The 24,444-nt window shown below is 43.1% G+C and overlaps 1 protein-coding gene across 2 annotated transcripts in view; it reads right to left on the reverse strand.

The window, feature by feature from the left end:
• LOC141548478 (connector enhancer of kinase suppressor of ras 2-like) overlaps positions 1-23,650 on the reverse strand; it is a 555,144-nt gene extending 531,494 nt beyond the window's left edge. For both annotated transcript variants that reach the window (XM_074277397.1, XM_074277398.1), the window contains exon 1: positions 23,430-23,650. In XM_074277397.1, coding sequence (XP_074133498.1) covers positions 23,430-23,493 — 64 coding nt within the window. In that variant the 5' untranslated portion in view covers positions 23,494-23,650. The remainder of the gene's footprint in view (positions 1-23,429) is intronic.
• Positions 23,651-24,444: the final 794 nt, after the last annotated feature.

Raw genomic sequence — 24,444 nt, forward strand, 5'->3', positions numbered from 1 at the left:
AGAAGAAAAGAAAAAAGAAAGACAAAGAAAAAAGAAGAATGAAAGAAAAAGAAAGGACTTCAGAAAGAAAGAAAATAGAAAGAAAGGAAGGAAGAAAAAGAATGTAGGAAAGGAAAATACAAAAAGAAAAAAAGGATGAAAGAAAGAAAAAGAAAGGAAGAAAGGAAAGATAGAAAATAGAGTGAAATAAGAAAAGGAAAGAAGAAAAGAAGAAAGGGAAAAAAGAAAGGAAGAAAGGAAAGAAAGATAAAATAGAATCAAAGAAGAAGAAAAGGAATGAAGAAAGGAAGAAATGTAGAAAAAATAAAGGAAAAGAAAGAAAACAGGAAGGTAGGATGACAAAGAAGATAGAGAAAGAACTTCATGAAGAATAAAGAAAAAATTCAGGAAAGAAAGTGAAATAAAGAAAAAAGAAAAGGATGAAAGAGCAAAAAGAAAGGAAGAAAGAAGAAAGAAATAAAAAGAAAGGAAGGAATAATGAAAGAAGAAAGAAAGGAAGGATGAAATAAGAGAAAGAACTTTAGAAAAAAGAAAAAAGGAAGGAAGAAAAAAGAAAGAAGGAAAGAAAGGAAAACAAAGCAAGATAAAAGAACAGGTTGAAAGAAGAAAGAGAAAGAAAAAAGATGGGAAGAAAGAAAGAAAGAAGGAAGGAAAGAAGAATAGATGGAAGAATGGAAGGAAAGAAGAAAGAATGGAATGGAAAGAAGAAGAATAAAAGAAAGTAGAAAGGAAGGATGGATGAAATAAGAGAAAGAAAGAACTGTAGAAAAAAGGAAGAAAAAACAAAGAAGGAAAATAAAGCAAGATTTAAAAACAGGATGAAAGAAGAAAGAGAAAGAAAAAAGATAGGAAGAAAGAAAGAAGGAAAAAGAAAAGAAGGAAGAATGGAAGGATGAAAAAAGAAGAAAGGAAGAAAGCAATAAGAATGAAAGAAAGAAAGGAAAATAAAGAAACAAAAGAGGGATGAAAGAAAGAAAAAAGAAGGAAGAAAAGAAGCTGAAGAAGGAAGGAAAGAATAAAGGAAGAAAGGAACAAAGAAGGAAGGAAAGAAAGAAAAAGAAAAGGATGGAAGAAGAAAAGAGAAAGAAGGAAAATAAACAAAAGGATGAAAGAAAGAAAAAAGGAAGAAGAAAGAAAAAAGAAAATGAATGAAGGAAAGAAAGGAAAATAAAGAAAAGAGGGATGAAAGAAAAAAGCAGGAAGAAAGAAAGAAAAGAAAAAGGAAGAAGGAAGAAAAAAGAAAGGATGAAAGAAGAACGAGAAAGAAGGAAAATAAAGAAACAAAAGAAGGATGAAAGAAAGAAGAAATAAAAAGGAAAATGAATGACAGAAAGAAAAGAAAATAAAGAAAAGAGGGATGAAAGAAAAAAGCAGGAAGAAAGAAAGAAAAGAAAAAGGAAGAAGGAAGAAAAAAGAAAGGAAGAAAGGAAAAGAATGAAGGAAAGAATGGAAAATAAAAAAGAAAAGGATGAAAGAACGAGAAAGAAGGAAAATAAAGAAACAAAAGAAGGATGAAAGAAAGAAAAAAGAAAAATGAAGAAGGAAAGGAGAAAGGAAGGAAAAGAAAAAAGAAGGAAAGAAAAGAAAGTAAAAGGGATGAAAGGAAGAAAAAGAAAGAGAAAGAAGGAAAAAAGGAAGAAAGGGAGAGAAAAAGAAAGAAGCAAAGAAAAAGAAAATAGAAACGAAAAGTGAAGAAAGAAGAAAGGAAAAGCAAGAAAAAAAAAAGGATGACAAGAGAGAAAAAAAGGGAAGCAAGAAAGAAGGAAAGAAAAAAAGGAAGAAAGAAGGAAAGAAAAAAAGGAAGAAAGAATTACAAAAACCTGTGATAACTTTTCCAGGAGGGCCATTCTTGCCAAAGTAGAATTATTCCATTTATTAGTCAGCAAATTACGGTGGCCATTCTACCGTTTGCCCCGCAGCTTAGTGTTTACTGCTCTCCTCAGAGACTTCCAAGAACTTTCTAGAACATTCCTCACCGGGCCTAACTCACAGAGCCTCCGGGTTTTTGTCAGAAACAAAAGGCAGAAGAAATGGGGGAAGCTCGGGCGCTCTGCCGCCTCGGGAAAGTCCTGCCCGGCTCAGAACCCCGCGGCCGAGGCAGGTAGGCCCGGCCCTGCTCCCCGGGGCTGGGGCGGCCCCCCTAGTTTGCATCCCTCCAGGCACTCGCTACCCGTTCCTGACTAACCCGAGAAATTTAGCTCTAGCCTTTGCCGTGGGGCCCACGGGTTGAGAGGGGCCCAAGTGGGAGGGGGGGAGGCCCCGAGAAGATACCTAGTCCGAGCGCTTCATTTTACAGTAGCGGAGAGATACATAGCTCCGACGCCGGCTGGGAGCCTAAATCCTCCGTGGTCAGCAGAGGAGCAACGTTTTCAGTTGGCAGCGTAAGGCGGAGATGGGGTGGGGCGGGGGTTTGCTTACAATATTGTCCCTCCTTCCCCCCCATCCTCGCAGCCAGCGAGCCGCAGGTGAAAAGGGCACACCCCCTCTCCCCCCCACCCCACCCCCAGCCCGTGGTAGGGAGGGCGGTTTTGCAGGCGAAGGAGAAGCCTGTCTCAGCTGTTAGCGCGAAGATGAATGGCGCGGTCGGAAGCATAATCCCTTTTTCTTGGTGGGCGCTTTACGGTTTCCCGTGCTCTTTCAGAGCCGCGCTCTCCTTTCTTTCTACACAATGGCCGGGTTGGGAATGGAAAAGGGAGCGAGAGCCCGGGGCTAGGGCCGAGGCTGTGGGTGGCCCGGGAGGCTGCTGCCCTCCTGACGTGCGGCCAATGCGGTGGGGCCGGAGACGGTTGCGTCACGAGGGACCTCGCCCGGGAATGTTTTAGGGGCGAGCCGCGGCCGAGGTCACCGGCCCCGAGGGCCGGCTCGCTCGCCCCTGGGCGGCCTCTTCCCGCCTCTCGGCTGCGTGCGCGGGGCTCCCTCTGGGGCCGGAGCGGCGGCCGGCTCGCCAAGTCTTTCGCCCGTTCTCTCGGAGAGCCGAGCCGCAGCCCCCCAGCTCCAGCCTGGCCCCGGGGGGCGGCCCGGAAGCCCCGCGCTAAGCTCCCTCGCGGAGCCGAGCCGTCGGAACCCCCGGCTTGGACGCGGCGGGCTGCGGTCCGCCCGGGAGCGAGCCGCTGCTCCCCGCTGGAGAGATTTGTAGCTGGCTGACCCTGGGGAAGCGCAGACTTCCTGAGGCCCAGAGCCTCGGCTTCCTTCTCGGCGGAGAGGAAGAGAAGCTGCGGGGATCGGCCCGCGGGCTCGGGTGGCACGGGAACCTAGGCGGGTGCTTTAGTAACCTTAAAGCCCTCCAGGTACGAAGTCGGGGATTCGTCCCGACGTGGGCTAGGCAGGAAAGGTGACACGGTAGATCTCGGCTAAATAATTACGAGCCGCCTGACGGCCGGGTAGCGGCTGAGACCAGCCCGTTTGGCTCGTAATTCCCCGGTCGTTCCTTGGAAATCTCAGCCCACACAACCAGAACGCACTCTTCCCCCGATCGGGAAAGGGGAGGAGATAGCTTTTCCCTATAGCCCAGTTATTAGCGTTCTCCCCCGCGTCCATTTTCCACCTAATTATTTACGTATATGTTTTATCTCCCCCTCTTCCCCCTCCCCCAACAGAGAGTCCGCTTTTGGAGGGATTTGGTTTTTTATCTTTTTACGACCTAGCACAGTGCTAGTCGAATTGAGATAGGAAAAGGGAGAGGGATAATAGGGCAGGAGACAAGGGGAAAGGAGAGACAGGGGAGAGAGAAGACCAGGAGAGAGGAAGGGGAAGAAAGAGAAAAAGGAGGAAGGTAGGGGAAGAAAGAGAAAAAGGAGGAAGGTGGAGGAAGGACGGAGGGAAGAGGAGAAGTAAAGGGGAAAGTAGCAAATAAAGAAGAGAAGGGAAAGAAAAGAGACTCGGGGAGAGGAGAGAGATGAACAGAGAGAGGAAATGATGATGGGAGAAGAAGAAATGGGGAGGGGAAGAGGGGTAGAGACGAGAGAATGCTCACTGACTATAAATTCCCCCTTCGAACCAACATCTAAACATTGCAATAGAAAGTAAATGGATTCCCCCTGGAATTATAAACCTCTGGCTGATTAAGGAAAAAAAAAAATCCTCCCCGATTCCTTTTGGCCATCAGAAAGAGAATTTGTTGGTAGCCTATGCTTTAAGTTTAGGTCTCTGAAATCTGTTAAGGGCTACACCGTTAGCTAGTAATTAAAACCCAAGCCAAAACAAAGCCCCAGAATCCAGCCTTACCCGAAGTGTGCTATCTCAGATCTGATCAGCCCCGATACCAGGCTACTGGACAACATCACTGCAAAATGTCAAATGAGAATCCAAGCTATTTGACCTTAGCTGAGCCCACCCAGTTTTCTCCCTTTATTCATCTCTTGTTGACTAACAATCTCTTACTGGATTTGGAGAACCTAAATTGCAGTCCTGATTTTGCTTCTAACTATCTGTGGGACTTTGGGCAATTTCCTCTCCTTTTATGGGTCTAAGGTTCCCCGTCTGTAAAACGAGAAGCTTGGACTAAATTGCCTCGAAGGTCCCTTATATGACTTTGGATTCTATTATCCTATTATCATAGTGCTAGCCTCCCAGCCAGCCCACTCCAATTCCAAACAACCTTCACTATCTCAAGACTAATTCCTTTGTTTCCAGTTCTGACCAAACCACTCCCCATTTAAAAACCAATTGCTCCCTCAGTAGGAGACAAAATCCTTAACCTGGCATTCTGAACCCTCTATAACCTGGCTTCAACATACTCTTCCACATTTAGCAAGTGATGCTTTCCTTCACAAGCTGTAAGTTTCAGCCAAATCAAACTCTACCTTTTTAGTCTGCTCTTGTGGACTCCACTGCCAATCCTTATGTACTAAGTACTTGTTGACCTGTGATCTGCCCCTAGACTTCTGAGGCTGTTTTGGTACATTCTCTTCCACTACTCAGTCTCTCCTCATACCACAGCCTACAGAAAGCAGGCAGAATAGAAGATAACCTTTTCTTAGCATTCATTCAACAATTCAATTCGATTTCACAAACATTTATGAAGTGCCTCCTCTGTGTAATATACTATGCTAGGCATTGGGACCACAAACCTGAAACAAGACAGGATCTTGTCTCTTAAGCAGTTTGTATTCCTAGAATTTCCCCTCATGTTAGTATGTTAAAAACTGCCTGTGGTAAAAGCTGACTTCTCCATGAGGTCTTCCCTAAGCTCTATAACTCCTCTAAATTTTCATGATACTAGACTTCTTTCATGGAATTTCTATACTTATTTGAATTAAAGGTGTTTCTAGACACTAGTCTACAGCTTTTATGAGAAGAGCAAATGTCTTAATCATCTAACTTTCTTTCCTCAACCAGCAAACCTCCTTGGGCGTAGCAAGTACTCAATAAGTTACATGAAATAAATAAGGACTTAACTTTTCAAAAAATGAAAACCTTTCTTCCAAGGACCCAATAATTAATCTAAACTAAAACCACTCTCCAAATCACAAAACTGCAGAATTGCAGAATGTAAGAACTAGAAAGGTTCTCTAAGAACATCTAGTACAACCAATTTCTGAACAAGATTCATCTCTAAAACCTCTCTAGAAAAAACCCCTTCTTGAAACCTTCCAAGGAGGAGAAAGCTCCCAAGGCACCTCCAGTGATCAAAAAGGCCTTCCTTCCTTCCTTCCTTCCTTCCTTCCTTCCTTCCTTCCTTCCTTCCTTCCTTCCTTCCTTCCTTCCTTCCTTCCTTCCTTCCTTTTTCTTTCTCTTTTCCTTCCTTCCTTCCTTCCTTCCTTCCTTCCTTCCTTCCTTCCTTCCTTCCTTCCCTTTCCACCATGTTTTCTTTTCCCTTTTCTTTCCTCTTTCCTTTCCCCTTCCCTTCCCTTTCTTTTCCTCTTTCCTTTCCTTTCCTACATTCTTTCCTTTCCTTTCCTTTGCTCCATTCTTTCCTTTCTTTTCTTCTTTCCCTTTCATTGCTTTCCTTTCTTCCATCCTTTCTTTTCCTTTTGTTCCTCTTTCCATTGCTTTCCTTTCCTTTCCTTTTTTTCCTCTTTCCTTTCCTCCACTCCATTCTTTGCTTTTCTTTCCTTCATTCTTTTCCTTATTTTCATTCTTCCTTTCCTTTTCTGCATCATTTCCTTTCCTTTTCTGCATCATTTCCTTTCCTTTCCTGCATCGTTTCCTTTCCTTTCCCTTTCTGCCATTTTTCCTTTCTTTTCCTTTTTCTTTTCCTCCATTCTTTCCTTTCCTGCATAGTTTCCTTTCCTTTCCTCCATTCTTTCATTTCCTTTCCCTTTCTTCCATTTTTCCTTTCTTTTCCTATTCCCTTTCCTTTCCTTTCCTTTCCTTTCCTTTCCTTTCCTTTCCTTTCCTTTCCTTTCCTTTCCTTTCCTTTCCTTTCCTTTCCTTTCCTTTCCTTTCCTTTCCTTTCCTTTCCTTTCCTTTCCTTTCCTTTCCTTTCCTTTCTTTCTTCCTTTTCTTTCTGTTGCTTTCTTTTCCTCCATTCTTTGCTTTCCTTTCCTCCATTTTTCTTTCCTCTTTCCTTTCTTTCCTCCATCCTTTTCTTTCCTTTCCTCCATTCTTTCCTTTCCTGCGTCATTTCCTTTCCTTCCCTCCATTCTTTCATTTCCTTTCCCTTTCTGCCATTCTTTCCTTTCTTTTCCTCTTTCCTTTCCTCTATTTTTCCTTTCCTTTCCTTCTTCCTTTTCTTTCTGTTGCTTTCTTTTCCTCCATTCTTTCCTTTCCCTTTCCTCCATTTTTTCTTTCCTCTTTCCTTTCTTTCCTCTATCCTTTCCTTTCTTTTCCTCCATTCTTTCCTTTCTTTTCCACTTTCCTTTCCTTTCCATTGCTTTCCTTCCCTCCATTGTTTCCTTTCCTTTACCTTTCTGCCATTTTTTCCTTTCTTTTCTTTTCCTTGTTCCTTTCATTTCTTCCATTTTTTCCTTTCTGTTGCTTTCCCTTCCTTCTTCCTTTCCATTGCTTTCCTTTCTTTTCCTCCATCATTTCCTTTCCTTTCCATTGCTTTCCTAGCCTTTTCTCCATTTCCCTTTCCTTTTCCTCCATTCTTTCCTTCCTTCCATTCTTTCCTTACTTCTTTCCTTTTTCTTCCTTCCTTCCTTTTTCTTCCTTCCTTCCTTCCTTCCTTCCTTCCTTCCTTCCTTCCTTCCTTCCTTCCTTCCTTTCTTTCTTCTACTTTCTTTCTTTCCTTCGTTTCCCTTCCTTCTCCATATTAGCTAAGCATTAAGGTCATAGTATTTCGCGCCAGTAAAGGAAAGATCACAATGTTATATTTAAGGCATACTCTCACCATATGTAGTGCTAAAACACATACTGCCTTAACCATCACACTTTTTATGTTAGCTAAGGTTTGATGAAAAGGTATAGACTGTGCTACATGGTCCTGAGGGGTCAGTTAGGGATGATAGTAAACAGGATAGACTATGTCATCACCCTTTTGACAAAAGTCAAATCTAAGTATAAGCCAGCCTTTCCCTCTTCCAATCTTTCTGAGTTGTAAAATTTTGCTCAATTTATTCCTAAAAAGAGCCTAGTGTTCTTTTGTCCTGAGTAAATCTGTTCCACTATCAAGCCAATCAAATAGACCTCCCCCTCAAAGAAACACACGTAGAAATAGCAAATACTAAAAATACCAGGAAGCTGCTACATATAGCTTTGCTGAGAGTTTACTGTACTTTGCCAGTCTAAATCCTGCTAAAACATTCTCCCACCCATTTGTAAAGAAAGCTAAAGTCGATTAGTGACTCAGAATCATGGGTTATAGGAGATAGTATTCTAGCCATAAAATAATAGCTAATAATGGCTAACATTTATATGGTGCTTACTATGTGTCAAGGGCTATGCTAAGAACTTTACAAATATTATTTTATTTTAGCCTCACAATAACCCTAGGATAGATACTGTTATTACCCCCATTTTATAGATGAGGAGAATGAGGAGCACAGAGGCTGATTTGACAAGTCACACAGCTAATTAGTGTCTGGAACTGAATTTGAACTAAGGTCTTCCTGACTTTGGGCTCTGTACTCTATTTAATGTGTCACCTAGCTGATTCAAAGAGCTAGAGAAAGAGAATTAATTCTTTGCATGCACATGTGTGTATATGTGTATATGTATAAATAAATGTACCTTGTTTATCAAGTAGGTGATCAGACATCTATAGTCCTTCTGGGAAACAAGCAGGGTTATCTTCTTTGGATCCTGGACTTCAGTTTTTGCTTTCAATGATAAATAGCAAGGGTAAGTGAACAGAAAGATTTTTTTAGCCCATTCCTGATCACATTAACTAAATTTCCTTGGAGAACATCCTACTAGAAAATGTGACATGAGAAGTAGAAAACACCAGGTCCAACAGGAGACAATAAGCCAAAATGATTTTGCCTTAGTTTCAGTAGCACATACAGGTTCCAAAGAGACCCTGAAAGGTTTGAAAGCTCATTTGCAAAAACCAAATGACTCATAAACAGGAATTTTGGATGACAGTAGTTAGAGGGATTCCTTTCAAGTTTGGTTATTACAGCAAGGTTCATGCCAACAAAACTGGAGAATGTAATTAAGCACCAAGAAATAATCTGCATAATTTTGTTTCATGTATATTTAAACTTTCTCTATGTCCTTAATAAATATGAACACAGAGATGTTCAACAATGATCTGATTATGAATGTCGATTAGGACAGGTCTAAATGTAAGGGCATTCCCCCATATGATGCTGTGCATAACCTTGTGCTAATTGCACTAGATCCTAGAATGTTACAGGGCTTCCTCAATGAAATTCAAGATTATTCAAAAGAGATTAAGCTAGCAATCGATATAAGAAAAATAAAATGGATACAAATGTCTACTATCCAGAATATGCTTTGCAACTGGATAGTAATTCCATTGCACTTGTCCAACAGTATATATCTCAGACAGGCACCACAGATGGATAAGTTGGACCCAGAATTTAATATGAAGGAGATAGTAGTCTGAATTGCATCTAAAAAACCTGTTCAGTGCTTTTAATGACCCCACTACTCAGCTAAAACTCCTACTGTTTTTTGGCACAAACACCCTCCTGGTGGATGCTATATGATTATAAATCTTGGAACATCACAATCTATGAAGGTTCACAGTTGTGAATGACTGAAAGGGCAATAATTCAGTGGAAAATGGAAATATATATGGGAGTACATGTAGGCCACAATATAGTTATATGTTCAATATAGCAAAGCTTAAGGGATATTCTGGGGGAAAATGTATGATAGGAAAGGGAGGGAGGACTGGTCATGTATTAAGAGCAAGATATAACAGATGGACATCCCAAGTGTTTCACTGTTGCCCAGGTAGAGTGGAAAAGAAGACTTGTTCTGGAATCATAAGACCTGGCTCCAAAACCTGCCTCTGATGCTTACTACATATGTAAACATGGGCATGTTTCTTACCCTTTCTGGACTTCAGTTTCCTCATCTGTAAAGGACGATGGACTAGGTGACGTCTGAGGTCTCTTCCAGTTCCTAGTTACCTAGGATCCTACAACGAGAGGAAGCCTTCTAGCACTAGGTGGAGAATGTATGGGAGAACAGGGATGAGAATCCTACAGGATGAGAAGGAGTAGATAAGTGGATCTACATCAATAAAGGAACTATCCACAACTAAAAGAACTGAAACACTGAAGTATTGAAGTTTATTTTTAATAGGTTTATGCATTCTGTGTTTGGAAACCCCAGATGTCTTTTCTGTGATGTAACAACTCATCTGTAAAATGAGGAAGGGGTAATCTAGTACCCTCCAACTCTCATATCAAATCAGATAAAGTCTAGAAATCGTTTTTCCAAACCACAAAACACTATGTAAATATGAGTTATTATCATGATTACTATTGTTACATGATCAATGATGAACCTTTAATCCTCTCAAGCTACTTATAGCAACTGAGCATGGTTTAAATTTGAGGTCACAGGTACAGAACACTGTAGGCAAAGAGGATCTGGATTAGGTTAGAGTGGTTTAGCACAAGCATAGATAGGGTCAGGGGATCCCTCTATTACCTTTAGGAATTGCCCACTCTTTCCCTAATGTATAAGGAGATTAATGGGGAGAAAGTCTTTGGCAATGTTGGATAATAGAAAGTACATTCAACTTGGAAAACAGAAAACCTGGGTTCAGATCTCCCTACTTAGCACTTATTAAGCAATATTGAAAAAAATCACTTCACCTCCAAAAGCCTCTTATGTAAAAATAAGGAGTCTGGACTGGGTAACTAGTAAGGTTCTTTCCAGTTCAAAAATCCCGTGATCCCTAATTCATACCCTAATCTTAGCGAGGATAGAGGGCAGATGAACATCAGGCTTTGAAGGGAAACTAGCCACTAAGGCCAGATTAGAGGCAAGCCTCTTGGGAGAGGAAAGAGGTAACTACAGAAAGAGGTTACCTGAGGCTTATTGGATATGATGGTTGACCTAAGTCATTATTACTCCCATCTCCACAGGCTAGCTTAGTGGCACAGTGGAGACAGTGCTTGACCTGGAATCAAGAATATATGAGGTGAAATCTAAGACATAGCTGTGTGGCCCAGGGCAAGTTACTCAACTTGTTTGCCTCATTTTCCTCATCTGTAAAATAAAGAAAAAAATAGCACCCACCTCAGTGTCATTGTGAGAATGACAGGAGAGTATAATTGTAAAGTGCTTAGCAGAGTTTCTGATACATAGTAAACACTATATTAAAGGTTGGCTATTACTATAGTTCTTGTCTCCACCTCATCTCCCTCCTTTTCACTCATGTTACTGTTCCTATTCCTGGTTTTTACTTGGTCTTAGAGAGGGGGCATTTCTTGAGGCCTTTCCCTAACCCTACATCCCTATGCCTACCCAACTTGCCTAAAAAGGGATCAATGGCATCATCAAGCTGGATTGCCTGACACCTTTTTCCTTATTGGAAGGTTATACTCACACTGATCATCCTTGACCTAGCCTGTGAGATAACCTTTTTCCTGGACTTGACAACCTATTGATTTTTTTCCCCTCCTAAAATAAGACAGGTAAAAATCTTCATTTCTCAAAGTCATTGCCGTGGTCTTTGCATTGATTCTGCCTAAGTTGAAGTGAAATCCTTCTTTCAGTTATTATTTTCCCCGGGTGGACTAGAATAGGAGTTTTGAATGTGGCAATTTTGTATTCAAAATGTTGGACAACTGTAGGCTTCTGACCTTCAATTCGATTTCATTCCACACACGTTAATTATTTACTATGTGTCAGGTACTGTGCTAGATTCTGAGGAACCCAAGATAAAAAATGAATTGGTCCCTGACCTCAAGGTGCTTAGGATATAGAATCATAAATCTAGAACCAGAAGAGATTTCTAAAGGTTCCCTAATTCAGCCCCCTCATTTTACAGAACAGGAAATGGAGACCCAAAGAAATTGTTCCTTTCACAATGTCATATAGGTAGTAAGTGCTAGAAGCAATATTCTGCTGACAATATTCTCAAACCCCAAAGGTTCTCACTTTATACCACATTTCCTCTCTGAGCTTACACTTTTTAACCCTTTATTATATACTGCCAGCATCATAAAAGTACAATGCTCCTAGCAATGAATAAGGGTATTCCCTTCTTTTCATCAGATTGGCCCATTCCTATGGACTAATACCCTGCATTGTAAACACTTTGGATCTGACAGAACATGTCCATATTCATCATCACTTCTGATCCTTCTAGTAGCATTGAGTGGAGAAAAAAAAATTCCATTTCTTCTCTGTGAAAGACAAAAGACTGAGCCTGGTCCTCACCCTTTTCTCCATCTCTCCAGAAGGCAAAGGTTGAGTGGGGTCCATTAGGAAAGACAAGCTAGCTAGAAGTTCTCTGCCATGGACAAGGCCCTAATGAGTCTCATTAGGAAGAGGGACAAACACTTAGGGCTGGGCAGATTGCTCACCACAGTCTGGTTTTTATACTGACCACCTGGCTTAGGATTTTTACAACAATTTCCCATTCCCAATTATCAGTAACTGGCCAGGAAACCCTGGCCTTCTTAGTAGGCTCCATCAGAACTGCTACACTAGAAGCAAAGATGCCACTGAGAAGGGTAAGCTGAGGGAGGTGATCAGGGCTAGCTCGGTGGGAATAATAGCTCAGTTCACCTCCTGTTTCCTCATGACTGGCTGATTGGAAAAGGGTTCTAAGAAGCATCCAGTACTGAATCTGTACCATGGTCACGGCTGGCATGAGCTATGGGAATCAGAAACCCAGGTCTCAATCAATCCAAGTGCTATTTTTGAACTGGAACAGTAAATGCCTCATTTCATTTCTCCAATTGACCAATAAGGGCAATGTGGCAAGAATCTTTTTTAACCTATGCCTGATGGTGTAAGGACTTTTTCTTAAAGGTGTGTGTGTGTGTGTGTCACACACACACACACACACACACACACACACACACACACACACTAATTCACATAAGGCTTAAAGGTTTTTGTTACCTCTGAGTTTCCTTTGGTTTCCAAATCCAGCCAATATTTTTGGTTTCTCTTATGACTTTTAGACACAGTGCTTTTCCAATTTTGAAATGCTCTTGCCTGTAGCAGACGGCCAAAGGATGGGGTTTGGAGAGAACAAAGCTGAGAGATTACAAACTGAACACCCAGAAAACCTTGTCATATCCTGGGGTTTCTCACTGGGCCCACAATTTAAATAATTGTTTTAAAAGATTGTACAAAATGGGGGGGATTCACCAGGACATGTTCCCACAAAGCAGGTAGTTGATTTTCAATGAAAAGCAAAAAGATTGAAAGGGATTCGCCAGAAGCTTATGTGATGGGACTGCTAATGAGCCCCTGGCGTCACTGACAGCCCTGCTCCCTCTCCCTCCCTCCTTCCCCTCTTTTATGAGCCAGCTGGAAATCAGGGAATTACATGCTAAGGAAAACCCTTCATCTAAACATAGAATTATTCTGAACGAGGATCAATGTAGCCCAGCTAATCAGCTTACCAACTGAATTAATTTTTATTTTTTTTTGTATTTCCAAGGCTGTATCTCCTGTTGAGACCTAAGAACTTTAGTCGTAATAATAATAATAATAATAATAATAATAAAAATTTGGTTGCATTGGTGAAAGGAGTGTTTATATATGAACAGTTATTTCTGAAAGCACCTTCCCTACCAGCTGCTCTGCAGATAATCATTGCGATCAATCAGTACCAACTCAGAATAACCTACTTCACATGAAGTTATTATCAGAAGGTACATGGTCGAAGTAAAGGCCATTTTCTTTTTTAAAAAAAATCATGCTTGGTGATCATTCTGGGTCCAGGAAACATGTTGGTGCCATCAATTTTATGAAAAATAGGTTTTCAGCAACCAAGGTTGATTTTTTTTTTCTTTATAAAATGTACTTGAAGACATAAAACAGCATCACTAATCTGCTATAGACATCTGGGAAATTCTCTGACATCATTTCAGGAGTCATGTAATAATTTTTGTGGATTAACTCAGTTTCCAAATTCAATTCAATTCAATTCAATTTAACGAGCACTTATTAAGTACCTCTTATGTCCCAGGCAGTGTGCTATCTGTGAAGAATACAAACGTCCAAATGAAAGAATTGATGACTTTAAGGAGTTTACATTATTTTCTGTGGGGAGGAATACAACACATTCACTAAAGACTCTATATGGGATCTCTACCGAATAAATCCTGAAATGGAGGAATGGAAAGAACATTCTCCTGCAAAACAGGAAACAGCTCTGTGATCCTGGCTAGGATACTTCCTTTCTATAAAAATGAGAGGCTTGGACAGAATGATTCTTAAGATCCCTTACAGCTCTGATATTCTAAGTGTTTTTTGAAAGGTTAAGTACAAATAAGGCCAGAGAAGAGGCTATCTATACAAATAAAAATGTCTGTCTTTAGTTACAAGGTTTAGTTAGAATTGGATTCCTCTTCTAAGAAAACTGGGTGCTTTTCAGAAGAGGACACTTATTACTGAATGGTAGGCTAGACAATTAAATGTGATTTCCTCCAGGTACCTACGATAGAGACATTGGTGCCAGGTTTTATTCCTGCTCCTTGCTCTCTCCATATGAAATCTGGAGAGGCTCTCAAGGCCTGGACCTGTCCTGATCTCCCCACTGAGAGTGGTATTCTGCTCAGCTCTAGAGAGGGACTGGGGATCTGGCAAATACTGGAATGGCCCTGCTGTCTGGGAGTTCCCCTCAGTCTCCAGGCTGAGAGTGTACTCCTCCCTGCTGTTCTGAATCTTCAACCCAAGGAGATTCCTGGCATCCCTAAACATTCAGCACAATGTGGTCATTCAGGCCAAACAAGGACCGGACTATAGCCACTTGATGATCTTTGGTATCAAAGGTGTCTCATCCATCAGACAAGTGTTGATTGAGTGCCTGTAGTATGCCAGCTCTGTGCTAGGTCATATGTTGGGGTGGGGACTGGGTGGTGGAGGTAGAGGGATCTGCCTCTGTACAAGGAACTTAAAAGCTAATTATGAAGATAAAGTTAATACAGATAAAATAATTAGAGAAGCTTAGAGCTCAAAGATACTCTAGAGTCCGTTGAGTATAACTCATTTTTACAGAAGAGGACTAGAGAGAGGAAATAACTTACCCCAAAGCACACAGTAGGGGCCTCGATGCCTATAAACAAGCATCAGAGGGTAGGAAAGAGACAGTAAGGGTTGTAGTCAGAGGCTTGTTTGTCCTCTGAAGAAACAGAAGGAGGCGTTTACCTCTCCTGATTAAAAAAAATGATGATGTTGAGCAAGTCATTTCACTTCTCTGTGCCTAGATTTCCACCTCCCCAGGAAGAAACCATTGGACTAAATTTCTAAGCTCTTAACATTCTCTGACTAATGTAAAATGAATGGAGACTTTACAAAATCAGATTAAATATCTGAAAGCTGGGATTTTGCCTTAAAATATGGTCTCCTTATACCTTACTCTTTTATTGGAACTTAATTCAATAAAAGAAAAGGCATAAGATTTGTAGTCCCAGAACCCATGTTAGTTAGTCCTGGGAAAATCCATGAATACTAGTAACCTATTGGTTCATTTTTATCAAATCTCTTAGGAAATCCAATGACTGGATATAGATCACAGAACATAGATCATGTTTTTTATGTTTTTTATTGCAGTAATAAGAGTATTTCTCAGAAAGAATCAGGAAAATTAGTCTCTTATGGAATACAGAGGGAGAGAGAGGCAGGGAGTGTTGCTTTAGGCATCATAGGGCTAATGTTCCAGTATGACTCCTGAGTAACTGTCAGAATAGGAGGCTTTGGATTCTCCACTATAATTATTTGTTGAAATTAGTTATTAAATTTACTCACAATTAGCCTTGGCCCTAAAACAAAATTGTGAGGTAGACCAAATTTGAAATTTTTGTGCTCTCCCATCAACCCTTTCCACAGTGTTTCCTTTCCATGCCCCCCCACCCCCTACCCCGGTACTCCAAAATGCCCATACTGAAACCTGTTCCAGGAGGGCCATGATTGTGAGATTAATATTGATAATAGTTTAGGGTTGTTGTTTGCAAATCAATTTGTACTTGAATAGAGGATTCTGGAAGACCAAAGTTTTTAAGCCCCAAAGGAATGAATTTCTAAATGTGGAATTTTAGGCTAGTAGAGAGAGATGCTTTGGGACAAATAGCCTTCAATTCACCTTGCCTCCCGATAAGGCTGTCTTTAGATACACATTGACCTATTGAATAGACACTAACATTTTCATCTGTCAAAATCAGTTTAGCCATCTTGATGATATAACTCATAACAGCCAAATATTGTCCTTCAGACTTTCTGGACATCTGAATTCCAAAACAGAGACCCAAACATACAGAAACATCTTGATATTTTGATATTTGATTATTGCCAGGGGGGTAGCAGCAAAGCCAAGTAGGCTTTGCAAAATTATCTAATGAACTTTAGTTCTGGGACCATCTAGATCAACAGCAAGATAGTTCAGGATGCTTCTGTTGACTCCTGAAAGGATGTTTTTTTTTTAATATAATACAAACCGATATTAAAGATTCTGTCTTTCTGGGATTATAAAGGACTCTTAAGATATGCTTCTGCAATTAGGAGCTGCCCAACAGTAAATAAGAGAACTTTATAATAAAAGAAAGAAGTTATTATAATACCAGAGAGAACTTTATAATACTAAAGAGATTTGAGGGTCTGTTATTAATATCATACAGCAGTGAAACACTGACAGAGGTATCTCATTTGGAAGTCATTTTTAAAGAGGTAAAATAATCCTGTTAATCTTTAACTTTCAGTGATACACTGTAAGAAAATTCCCACATCCCCAGTTAAGCCTAAGTCTTTCCTCTCCAGATTTATTTTCAAAATGCTCCCTTTCTTCTGTTAACTATTAAAAGATTTAATAAACAACTCCATAAAATCCTAGGTCTTATGTACTCAGGGCTTCCCCAGTCTTCTCTTTGTCATTCCAATTCTTCCCACCATCATTCCATCTTCTTTTTAGCCTGTAACTATGAGACACTCTGGGGACAGCTATACTTTCATCAGTAGACAACCACCAAACTCCACCAAAATAAACCCATTGATCCAATTACTTTGATCTATCACAAAACTGACCATCACTGCCACATGAGATTGTTATTGTACAATAATCCACATTAGTCATGATTTTGAACATCTTAATTGAATGGGCAACTGGAATCACTTAGGGCCCACTGATATGGCTGAACAGCTGGCCTAGCTTCCATTGCTCACAATGAAAAAGGCAAAAAAAATTTCCATCTCCAAGAGGGAAAATGAAGGGGCAAGGAGAAAATAGGAAATGGCAATCACTGTATGGGAAAAATGGTCCACCTATATGACTAAATCCAGTACGTGGCCAGTCATGCATGTCAGTTAACCAACTGATCATTAAAATAGACAAATGAAAAATTAGATGACAAAGAGCTCTGTGGCCAAATGTGAATACAGCCATAGCTTTTTTTTTTTTTTTTGCCTGTGAGTCAGCATAGGAGCTGAAGAGAACAGACCTAATCAGGAGCTCAGTGCAAGCATCAAACATGGCCTCTGCCTTAAAATAAGCAGATTTCTTTCTTCTGGTGAGGTTAATGGCAAAGTGGTGACCCATGGTAACTGGATTTTAGTCGTGATACAAGTGACAAACGCAGAAAAATACTTCTTTTCCAGGACAGAGATGCTCTCCATGCATTTTTTAAAAGAAATCCACAAATCAAACCTGCCTGCTGGGTCCACAGTTTATCAAGTCCCCTCATCAAGAAAATCTGCTTATTTATAAGACCAGGCAATGTACGTTTATTGGATTTTTAAAAATTGAGTCTTTTGGGGAGGTGGGTATTGCCAGAAGTCACAAGTACAGAAGTAAAACATAAAATTAAAAATAAAACAATGAGTCAACATAGCAGCTATATATGTATATGTACATATACATACATGTGTACATATATATGCATATATGTGTGTGTGTGTATACACACACATGTACACACACTCTGGTCAACTCTCACTTACTTGTATTTGCCATAGCAAATCTGAATTTGTGACATGGCTTTCCCCTACTTTTTTCTCCCTTACTCTGTACTCTGCCTACCTCTCCCCTTTATATTCCTTTGAGACTCTTGCAATCACAAATGTGTGCTTAAAAATATTTTAATATTTTTAATCCAAGAAAAGCATAGTCTGTAAGGCAAATTTATTACCAAAATAAATATGACTTTTCCAGATCTTTGGATTTTTCAGTGTTTGAGGCGATGTACATCATTATATGTACTTTCTTCCCCAATATCTCAAATAATTGAGAGTTGGATGCATTTTAAGTCAACCTTAAAATGTGACTCAGCTGGAAAAAATCCTTGTTTTGCTTTAGAAGAGAGAAGAATCATCTATGTCCCAGCCAGCACCTGATCTCTTCGTTCTTCTTGCCCTTCTTCCTTGCACTCCTCCCATATATTCCAGGGTCAACTGCTCTCCCACCCCACTTTGTTGTTTTCCTCTTTTCTTTTGCAGGTTGCAATTCAGAGCCACTTTTAGCAGTAAGTGTAGAAGTTCCCCGTCCTGATTTTGGTATCTCCATATCGATGAGAAGGGGTGGAGGTGAAGGAGAATGATTCAAACCTAACTGTTCTTCTTCACCTAGGAATACACTTCTATTTTATTTGTTACCCTAGATAATGGTAGATATAGTTGAAGTAAAATTAAACAGAGGGAAATGAAAAATGTAAATAATGGTTCAGCCATTTCAGTCATATCCAACTGCTCATGTGTCCATTTGGGTTTTTTTTTTTTGAGAGATATACTGGAGTAATTTGCCATTTCCTTCCCCAGTTCATTTTACAGATGAGGAAAGTGAAGCAAACAGGTTGAAGTGACTTGCCCAGGGTCACCCAGCTAGGGCAGGTCTGAGGGTAGATTTGAACTCAGGTCTTCCTGACTCTAGGGCCGATACTCTATCCACTGCAGCGTTCCCTAGCTGTTCCAGATGCTACTAGCATCCCCCTGTCAGGCTAAGATCTCTCAAGGACAAGAACTCTGTCGTTTTTATTTATTTTTATTTATTTTTTTTAACTCTGTCTTTCTTATCTCTGTTTATTATATGGTATTCTGAACACAGTAAACAATAAATCTTTGGGGAGAGTGAAATATTGTCATTTATTGGTTTTAACAAAGATCTGATCTTTTGATGTATTCTTCTAACTGCTGATCAACCTTCTTCACCCCCATCCCCTTATTGAGTGAAAAACCTAAGTTGCTCACAAAATCTAAGCAGCATCTGCTATTATCATTGAGTATAATAATGGCTCCCATTTCTGTTTCATTTTACAGTTTCCAGCATGCTTCCCTCCTAACTATCCTTTGAGGTAGTGGTTTCGAGGATTATCATCCCCATTCATTAAAATCTGAGACTGAAAGACTGTGACATGCCAAATTCACCAAGATATCTGGGAGTAGGGAGGGTGGGTATTAGGCAAGATTTGAACTCATGTTTTGTCACTTTAAAAAAAACATTAGAGTGAATCATTTTGGTACATGTATAAATTACCATTCTAACTGAGGAGTCAACTTCATTTTTTTTAAGGGCAAAGAATATTGTGGCAACAGGTCTGGCTGGGTCATCTCTCTGTTCTAACAGGTTTGCACTTAGCCAGGCTACAGGGACTGCAGAGCTTACAGCAGGAAGGCTGTTTGGAAATCATCCAGTCTACCTTCCTCCATTTTCAGAGGGAGATAATGACGCCCAAACAGGAGAAAGTAGCTGCCCCAAGGTCACCCAGATTGCAAATAGCAGACCAGCTCTTGCATCTGGATCCTCTGGCTCCCAATCAAAGGCTCTTTCTCTTTCCACACGTACTTCCCTCCAGAGGCTGGAGTAAGAGAAGGGACAAGTGAAAGGCAGAGGAAGAGCCAGGGCGTTGTGTTTTGGCCTCCTCCTCCACTGCCAAGTCCTTGCCCAGAAGGGTTAGCAATTAGCTAAATAGACGAGTGGGATTTGAGCTGCCCATCCTTGGATGGGGGAGCTAATGAAAACTGCCTAAGACAAGCTAGCCGAAGGGAGAAGAGAAGCAATTCCCCCGTTCAGATTCACAATTTACAAAGCACTTGCACTTTCTGATTTTATCTGATGCTCAGACTCCTGTTAAGGAAGTAGGGTAAGAATTAGCATTCCTATTTGACAGAAGAGGAAAGTGATCCTTAAGAATCTATGTGACTTCTACTGTCTATCTACCCAGGTTACTTATACCTTCAGAAGCTAATACTTAATGTGCAACAAGAAAATGGGATTTACACACATATATTGTATCTAGACTATATTGTAACACATGTAAAATGTATGGGATTGCCTGTCATCGGGGGGAGGGAGTGGAGGGAGGGAGGGGATAATTTGGAAAAATGAATACAAGGGATAATATTATTTAAAAAAAAAAAAAAAGAATCTATGTGACTTGTTCAAGGCTACCACACGGGGAGCGAATGGCAAGATCGAAGCCACCATGATTCCCGGTTGAGTGGAGTATCCTTTCCATTTCACTGTCAGGCTCTAATAGCCAATGGCCGGGAGGGAGGGGGAAAGCAGCCTCTTGGACATGGCTTATTAGCTATTTCTTTGAAAACAGGCAAATGAAATCAGCATGTAAATATTTTCTTGACCACACAGAATATATGCCTCTGGGAAAGAAATGCACCTTTTAACTCTAGCTTTTACTTGATTAAGTCACTATTGGATACAACACAAAAGCAGGGCTTTGATGTTTCGTCCCGGCATAAGCTGGACACACAGTAGGTGTTGAAGAAATCCCTAGTAACCACCTGATGATGGGCATTAGGAAATCAAATTTCTGGATCTTGAGAGATCTTTCTAGCTCTAGCTGTAGCTGTAGCTGTAGCTGTAGCTCTCCCTGAGCAAGGGGGAGGAGGGAAGGAAGGAAAGCAGGCTCTTCTACTAGACTCCTTATTTCAATACCAACTGTATTACACAAGGACATATGTAGCCAAGACAGTCTGGTCAAACGCTCTGCAACCCCTTAATTAATCTCCACACTCTTGTTCTTACACCATCCTTACGGAGGAAGAGGGAGACAGGGAAAAGGTAAAGCAGACCAAAGCAAAATGCCACACAGTTGTCTGTGCCAGAGCGACCTGGTTGTAAAAAGCAGGTTTCTGACTGAGTGCCAAGGTTCAGTGGCCTTAAACCTGAGGGAGGACCCAATTTTGGAAGCAGACAGCAGAACATTTCATGGTCTATATCTAGGTCACTCGAGGAAATGCTGACTTTTCACGGCATAGCCACAGCTCTGAAATAAATCCATTTAAACAAGGAGGAAGAGCCCGGCAGGGTCACACTATAATGCACTGAGGTGCCTTGTCAGGCTTGGGAATCTTTTTTTTTTTTTTTTTTTTCCCAAGGTAAATCCTTCTGATTGGGTTATCCCGCAGTGATTCCTCCAGAGGCAGTAGGTATCATTGAAATAGGGCGCTTCATCCTGATTAGTAATGAAACGACCATCTGCCAAGCAAAATCAGGCAGTAAAGTGGCGCTAATCAGGAAGATGACAGCAAAGTTAGTTCTGAACTAATTGTCCTTCTGTTAAGTGAGGAGCTAAGGCATACTGGCGCCACTGAGGCTCTGAGGTGCGTCTCCCAGAGCCGCAGATGCATCTTGGGAGCCCTCTTTCCAGATCCTTAGTGTTGTCGTTTAGGAGCCAGAGGGTGTAGCCAGGGGTGCTTGGAATGTCCACGCACCCAAGGCAATCAGAGTGCTCACAAAAATCACGGCTCCGTTTTACAAGGGATAAAGCGTGGATACTTGATTTCTGCTTTAACCCACATTTACAAACTTGTTAGGCCGTGCTATGGGACTGCCTGAGCCTTTTATGTAATAGGTGATATGCAGCTGAAATGTTGAAACCCTGAAGGTGAGCTTCCCTAAGATGAGAAAGGCAGTCCCTAGAACTCTTAGAAGACTGGGGTGTGTGTGTGTGTGTGTGTGTGTGTGTGTGTGTGTGTGTGTGTGTGTCTGTCTGTCTGTCTGTGTCTATGTGTGTGTGTGTGTGTGTGTGTGTGTGTGTGTGTGTGTGTGTGTGTGTGTGTGTAGGGGGGGGCAGAGAGACTGGGAACAGAATGGTAAAATTCTTTATGGAAAAACCACAGCCCATTTGTCCCTTTGCAACAGGCAAACCAAATGAGAGAGCGGGGAAGGTGGGTCCATCCCCCAATCTAGACAAATGTGTTCCCTAGGGGTTCATTTCATGCATTACTGAGGATTTCATGGCGTCAGCTCTCAAGGTGTCAGTACGGCTTTGGCGATATAGCAACAAGTATGATTTAATTCACCAGCAGTCATATATCACATTCTTACTCTGGGTTGTGATTCACCATTTACATTCATCTGCAATAATCCTCCCTTTTTCCTCCCTTCCCCCCTCCCCCCACAGCCCTGCGGTGAGGAGAATTCAACAAATGCTGCCAAAGTGGGGAGGAGGGGGGGGCTTGTCTTCTGCTGGTGCAGGATGGATTTCACTTCTGCGGCTGAGCCCAGGTACCTCATCCTCAGGAAGTGCAGAGAATAAGCAGCCCTGCCACGCAGTGATTTTACAGCTAAAAAGGCTAAGGAAGGCAGCTCCCCCCCCCCCATCTCGTTCATGCCCTCAGAGAAGGCAAGATTAGAGAGAAGAGGGTACAAGCCGGGGGAGGTGCCATGAGCCCGCCTGGCAGTCGGATTTGAGGGCAGCGAAGCACACCTTAGCTCGGGATGAGCGATGGCTTTCCCCAACCCCGGCAAGTCCCAGTCCTGCAGAGCTTCAAAGTGCCTCGGAGGGCAGGTGGCTTTTGCCACATCTCGGACTCCCATGCGTGTAAAAATTTCCACTTGCGGCCTTCTCCTCAGAAGCGAGTCCTCTCACCCGCTCCCCTCCCTCCCTCCCTCCCTCCCCCCCCCCCCGGCTGTCTCTAGCAGAAAAGAGACGGGGTATACGGCGCGCCTCAATAGCAACAATTTTGCAAGCTGCCAAGAAAGTGGGCTTTTCTCCGGATCCTTACTTCCCCGTGTGAAACCCTGCCTCGGTGACCCCGCTGAGCATCACGGCGACTTTGCCCTTTTTCTAACCGTGCCGTGGCTGGGTAGGCGGGCAGCCAGGCAGCCAGCCGGAGGGAACACTTTCTCTCGTGCCTACGTGTGCCAAACTACAAGGTGTAGCCAAGTCCCCGCGCCCGTTAAGTTGTGCTAAGGAGTTCCCCGGTGGAGCGGAGCCGTTCCCGGGCCCAGGCCGACGGCCCTGGGCTCCGGAGAGCACCGCGCTCCCCTTATATGGTAAACACTGCACTGTCCACGGTACTAACGAGCGGTTTCCAAACCGAGCCACGCCAAGCCGGGGCCGGGGGGACGGGGACGGAGACACACGGAGCGAGGGACACACACGCACACACACACGCACACACACACACAGACACACACACACACGCACAGACACACACACACACGCACACACACAGACACGCACACACACACAGACACACAGACACACGCACACACAGAAAGGCCACGGCATTTCCCGGGATTGCGGGCGGCGAGTCCCTGAGCCCTCTCCGGATGCTGCCCTCAAAGTGGGCACAAGACCCGCAGACGTGCACGGCCACTGCATCGCGTCACCCGATTGAAGGGGCCGCCGAGCCGGAGACCGGGCGGGCGGCCTGGGGGAGGGGGGCGCCCCGGCCCGAGAGGTGTGCCGCCCCCCCCCCCCAGCCCCTTCCCTCGGGCTCCCGGCAGCGGGCTTTCTCCCCACCCCCCCACCCCCCGCCAGCCTCAATCCCCCGGGTCGGGAGGGACCCGGCAGCTCCAACAGCCTACGGGGTGGGTGTCAGTTCCAAGTGAAGTAACTAGTGCCCGAGAAGCAGCCACCCAGCCCGCGGGAGCCCCACGGGGAGCAGAAAGCCACAGAGACGACATGGGGAGAAATCGGTCGTACCTTTCAGCCAATCCGCCACTTGCTTAGGCAGCCACTTGCTAATAGGCTCCATGACCAGAGCCATGGTGAGATGACTTTCTCACTCGTAGCAAGATGAGAGAAGGAGGAGAGAGCGTGTTCCTCCCTCAGAGCATGGCTCGGAGGTGAGGGCTGGCGAGATGTGACAATGCAGCCCGGGGAGGAGACGGTGCCGCGTCCCTCCAGGTTCCTCCCGCACTGATTCAGTAATGTAGAAAATTACACACTGATCCGCGCTGGCCCCTCCCCCCCACTGCACGCATCCTGCAACACACTGGAGCGCACCGAATCAGGAAATGGTGCAGTATGGATACCCTAACTCCAAGTCTGGCCAACCCCCTCGCCGCTCACCCCCCCGCCGGAGCGCCTCGGAGCAGCCCTCCCCGAGGGGAGGCCGGCCTCCCAACTAACTGTCTGTCCGTCTGCAGCTCCGTCCTGCCAATCAGCTCGGAGTCCTGGGGAAAAACAACCCAACTCCAACTTGGCGGCTGCCGCTCCGGGCTTCGCAGCAAATCTGCTGACTGTCACTCAAATGAAAGGGAAGATGGCAATCTCATCATTCACTTGGCATCGCCCATGGCGCCGGCCACTTCCATCTCCGTAAGGCACCGTGCTGCCGGGAGCTGGCGGTCCGGGACCCTCGCTGGGATCGCAAAATGGACAGCGCAGTGGAGCTCGGGGCCCCCCTCTCCTTTCCAAACTCTTCCCCCGTCCCCCCCCCGCCCCCTCCCCAGGCTTGCTCAGCCGGCCAGTTCTAGCCTCGACTGCGCAGCCACCTTCCAGATCCGAGAGCCCTGAGCCTCACCAACTTTCTGTTCATTCTCTCATAATTAAGCACAGGGGCCACTTGGGCCCTGAGCACCGTGACCCAAGCAAGGCCATCGGGCTGATTATTGGCGGCATGGAAGGGGCGAAGAGACAGGAGGATAAAAGGGTTTGGGGGGAAAAACTCCAGAGCTCACTTTTTCAAGAAGGATCACACATTGACAGGATGAGG

This window comes from Sminthopsis crassicaudata, chromosome X (genome assembly GCF_048593235.1).
Source record: "Sminthopsis crassicaudata isolate SCR6 chromosome X, ASM4859323v1, whole genome shotgun sequence".
Taxonomy (NCBI): Eukaryota; Metazoa; Chordata; class Mammalia; order Dasyuromorphia; family Dasyuridae; genus Sminthopsis; species Sminthopsis crassicaudata.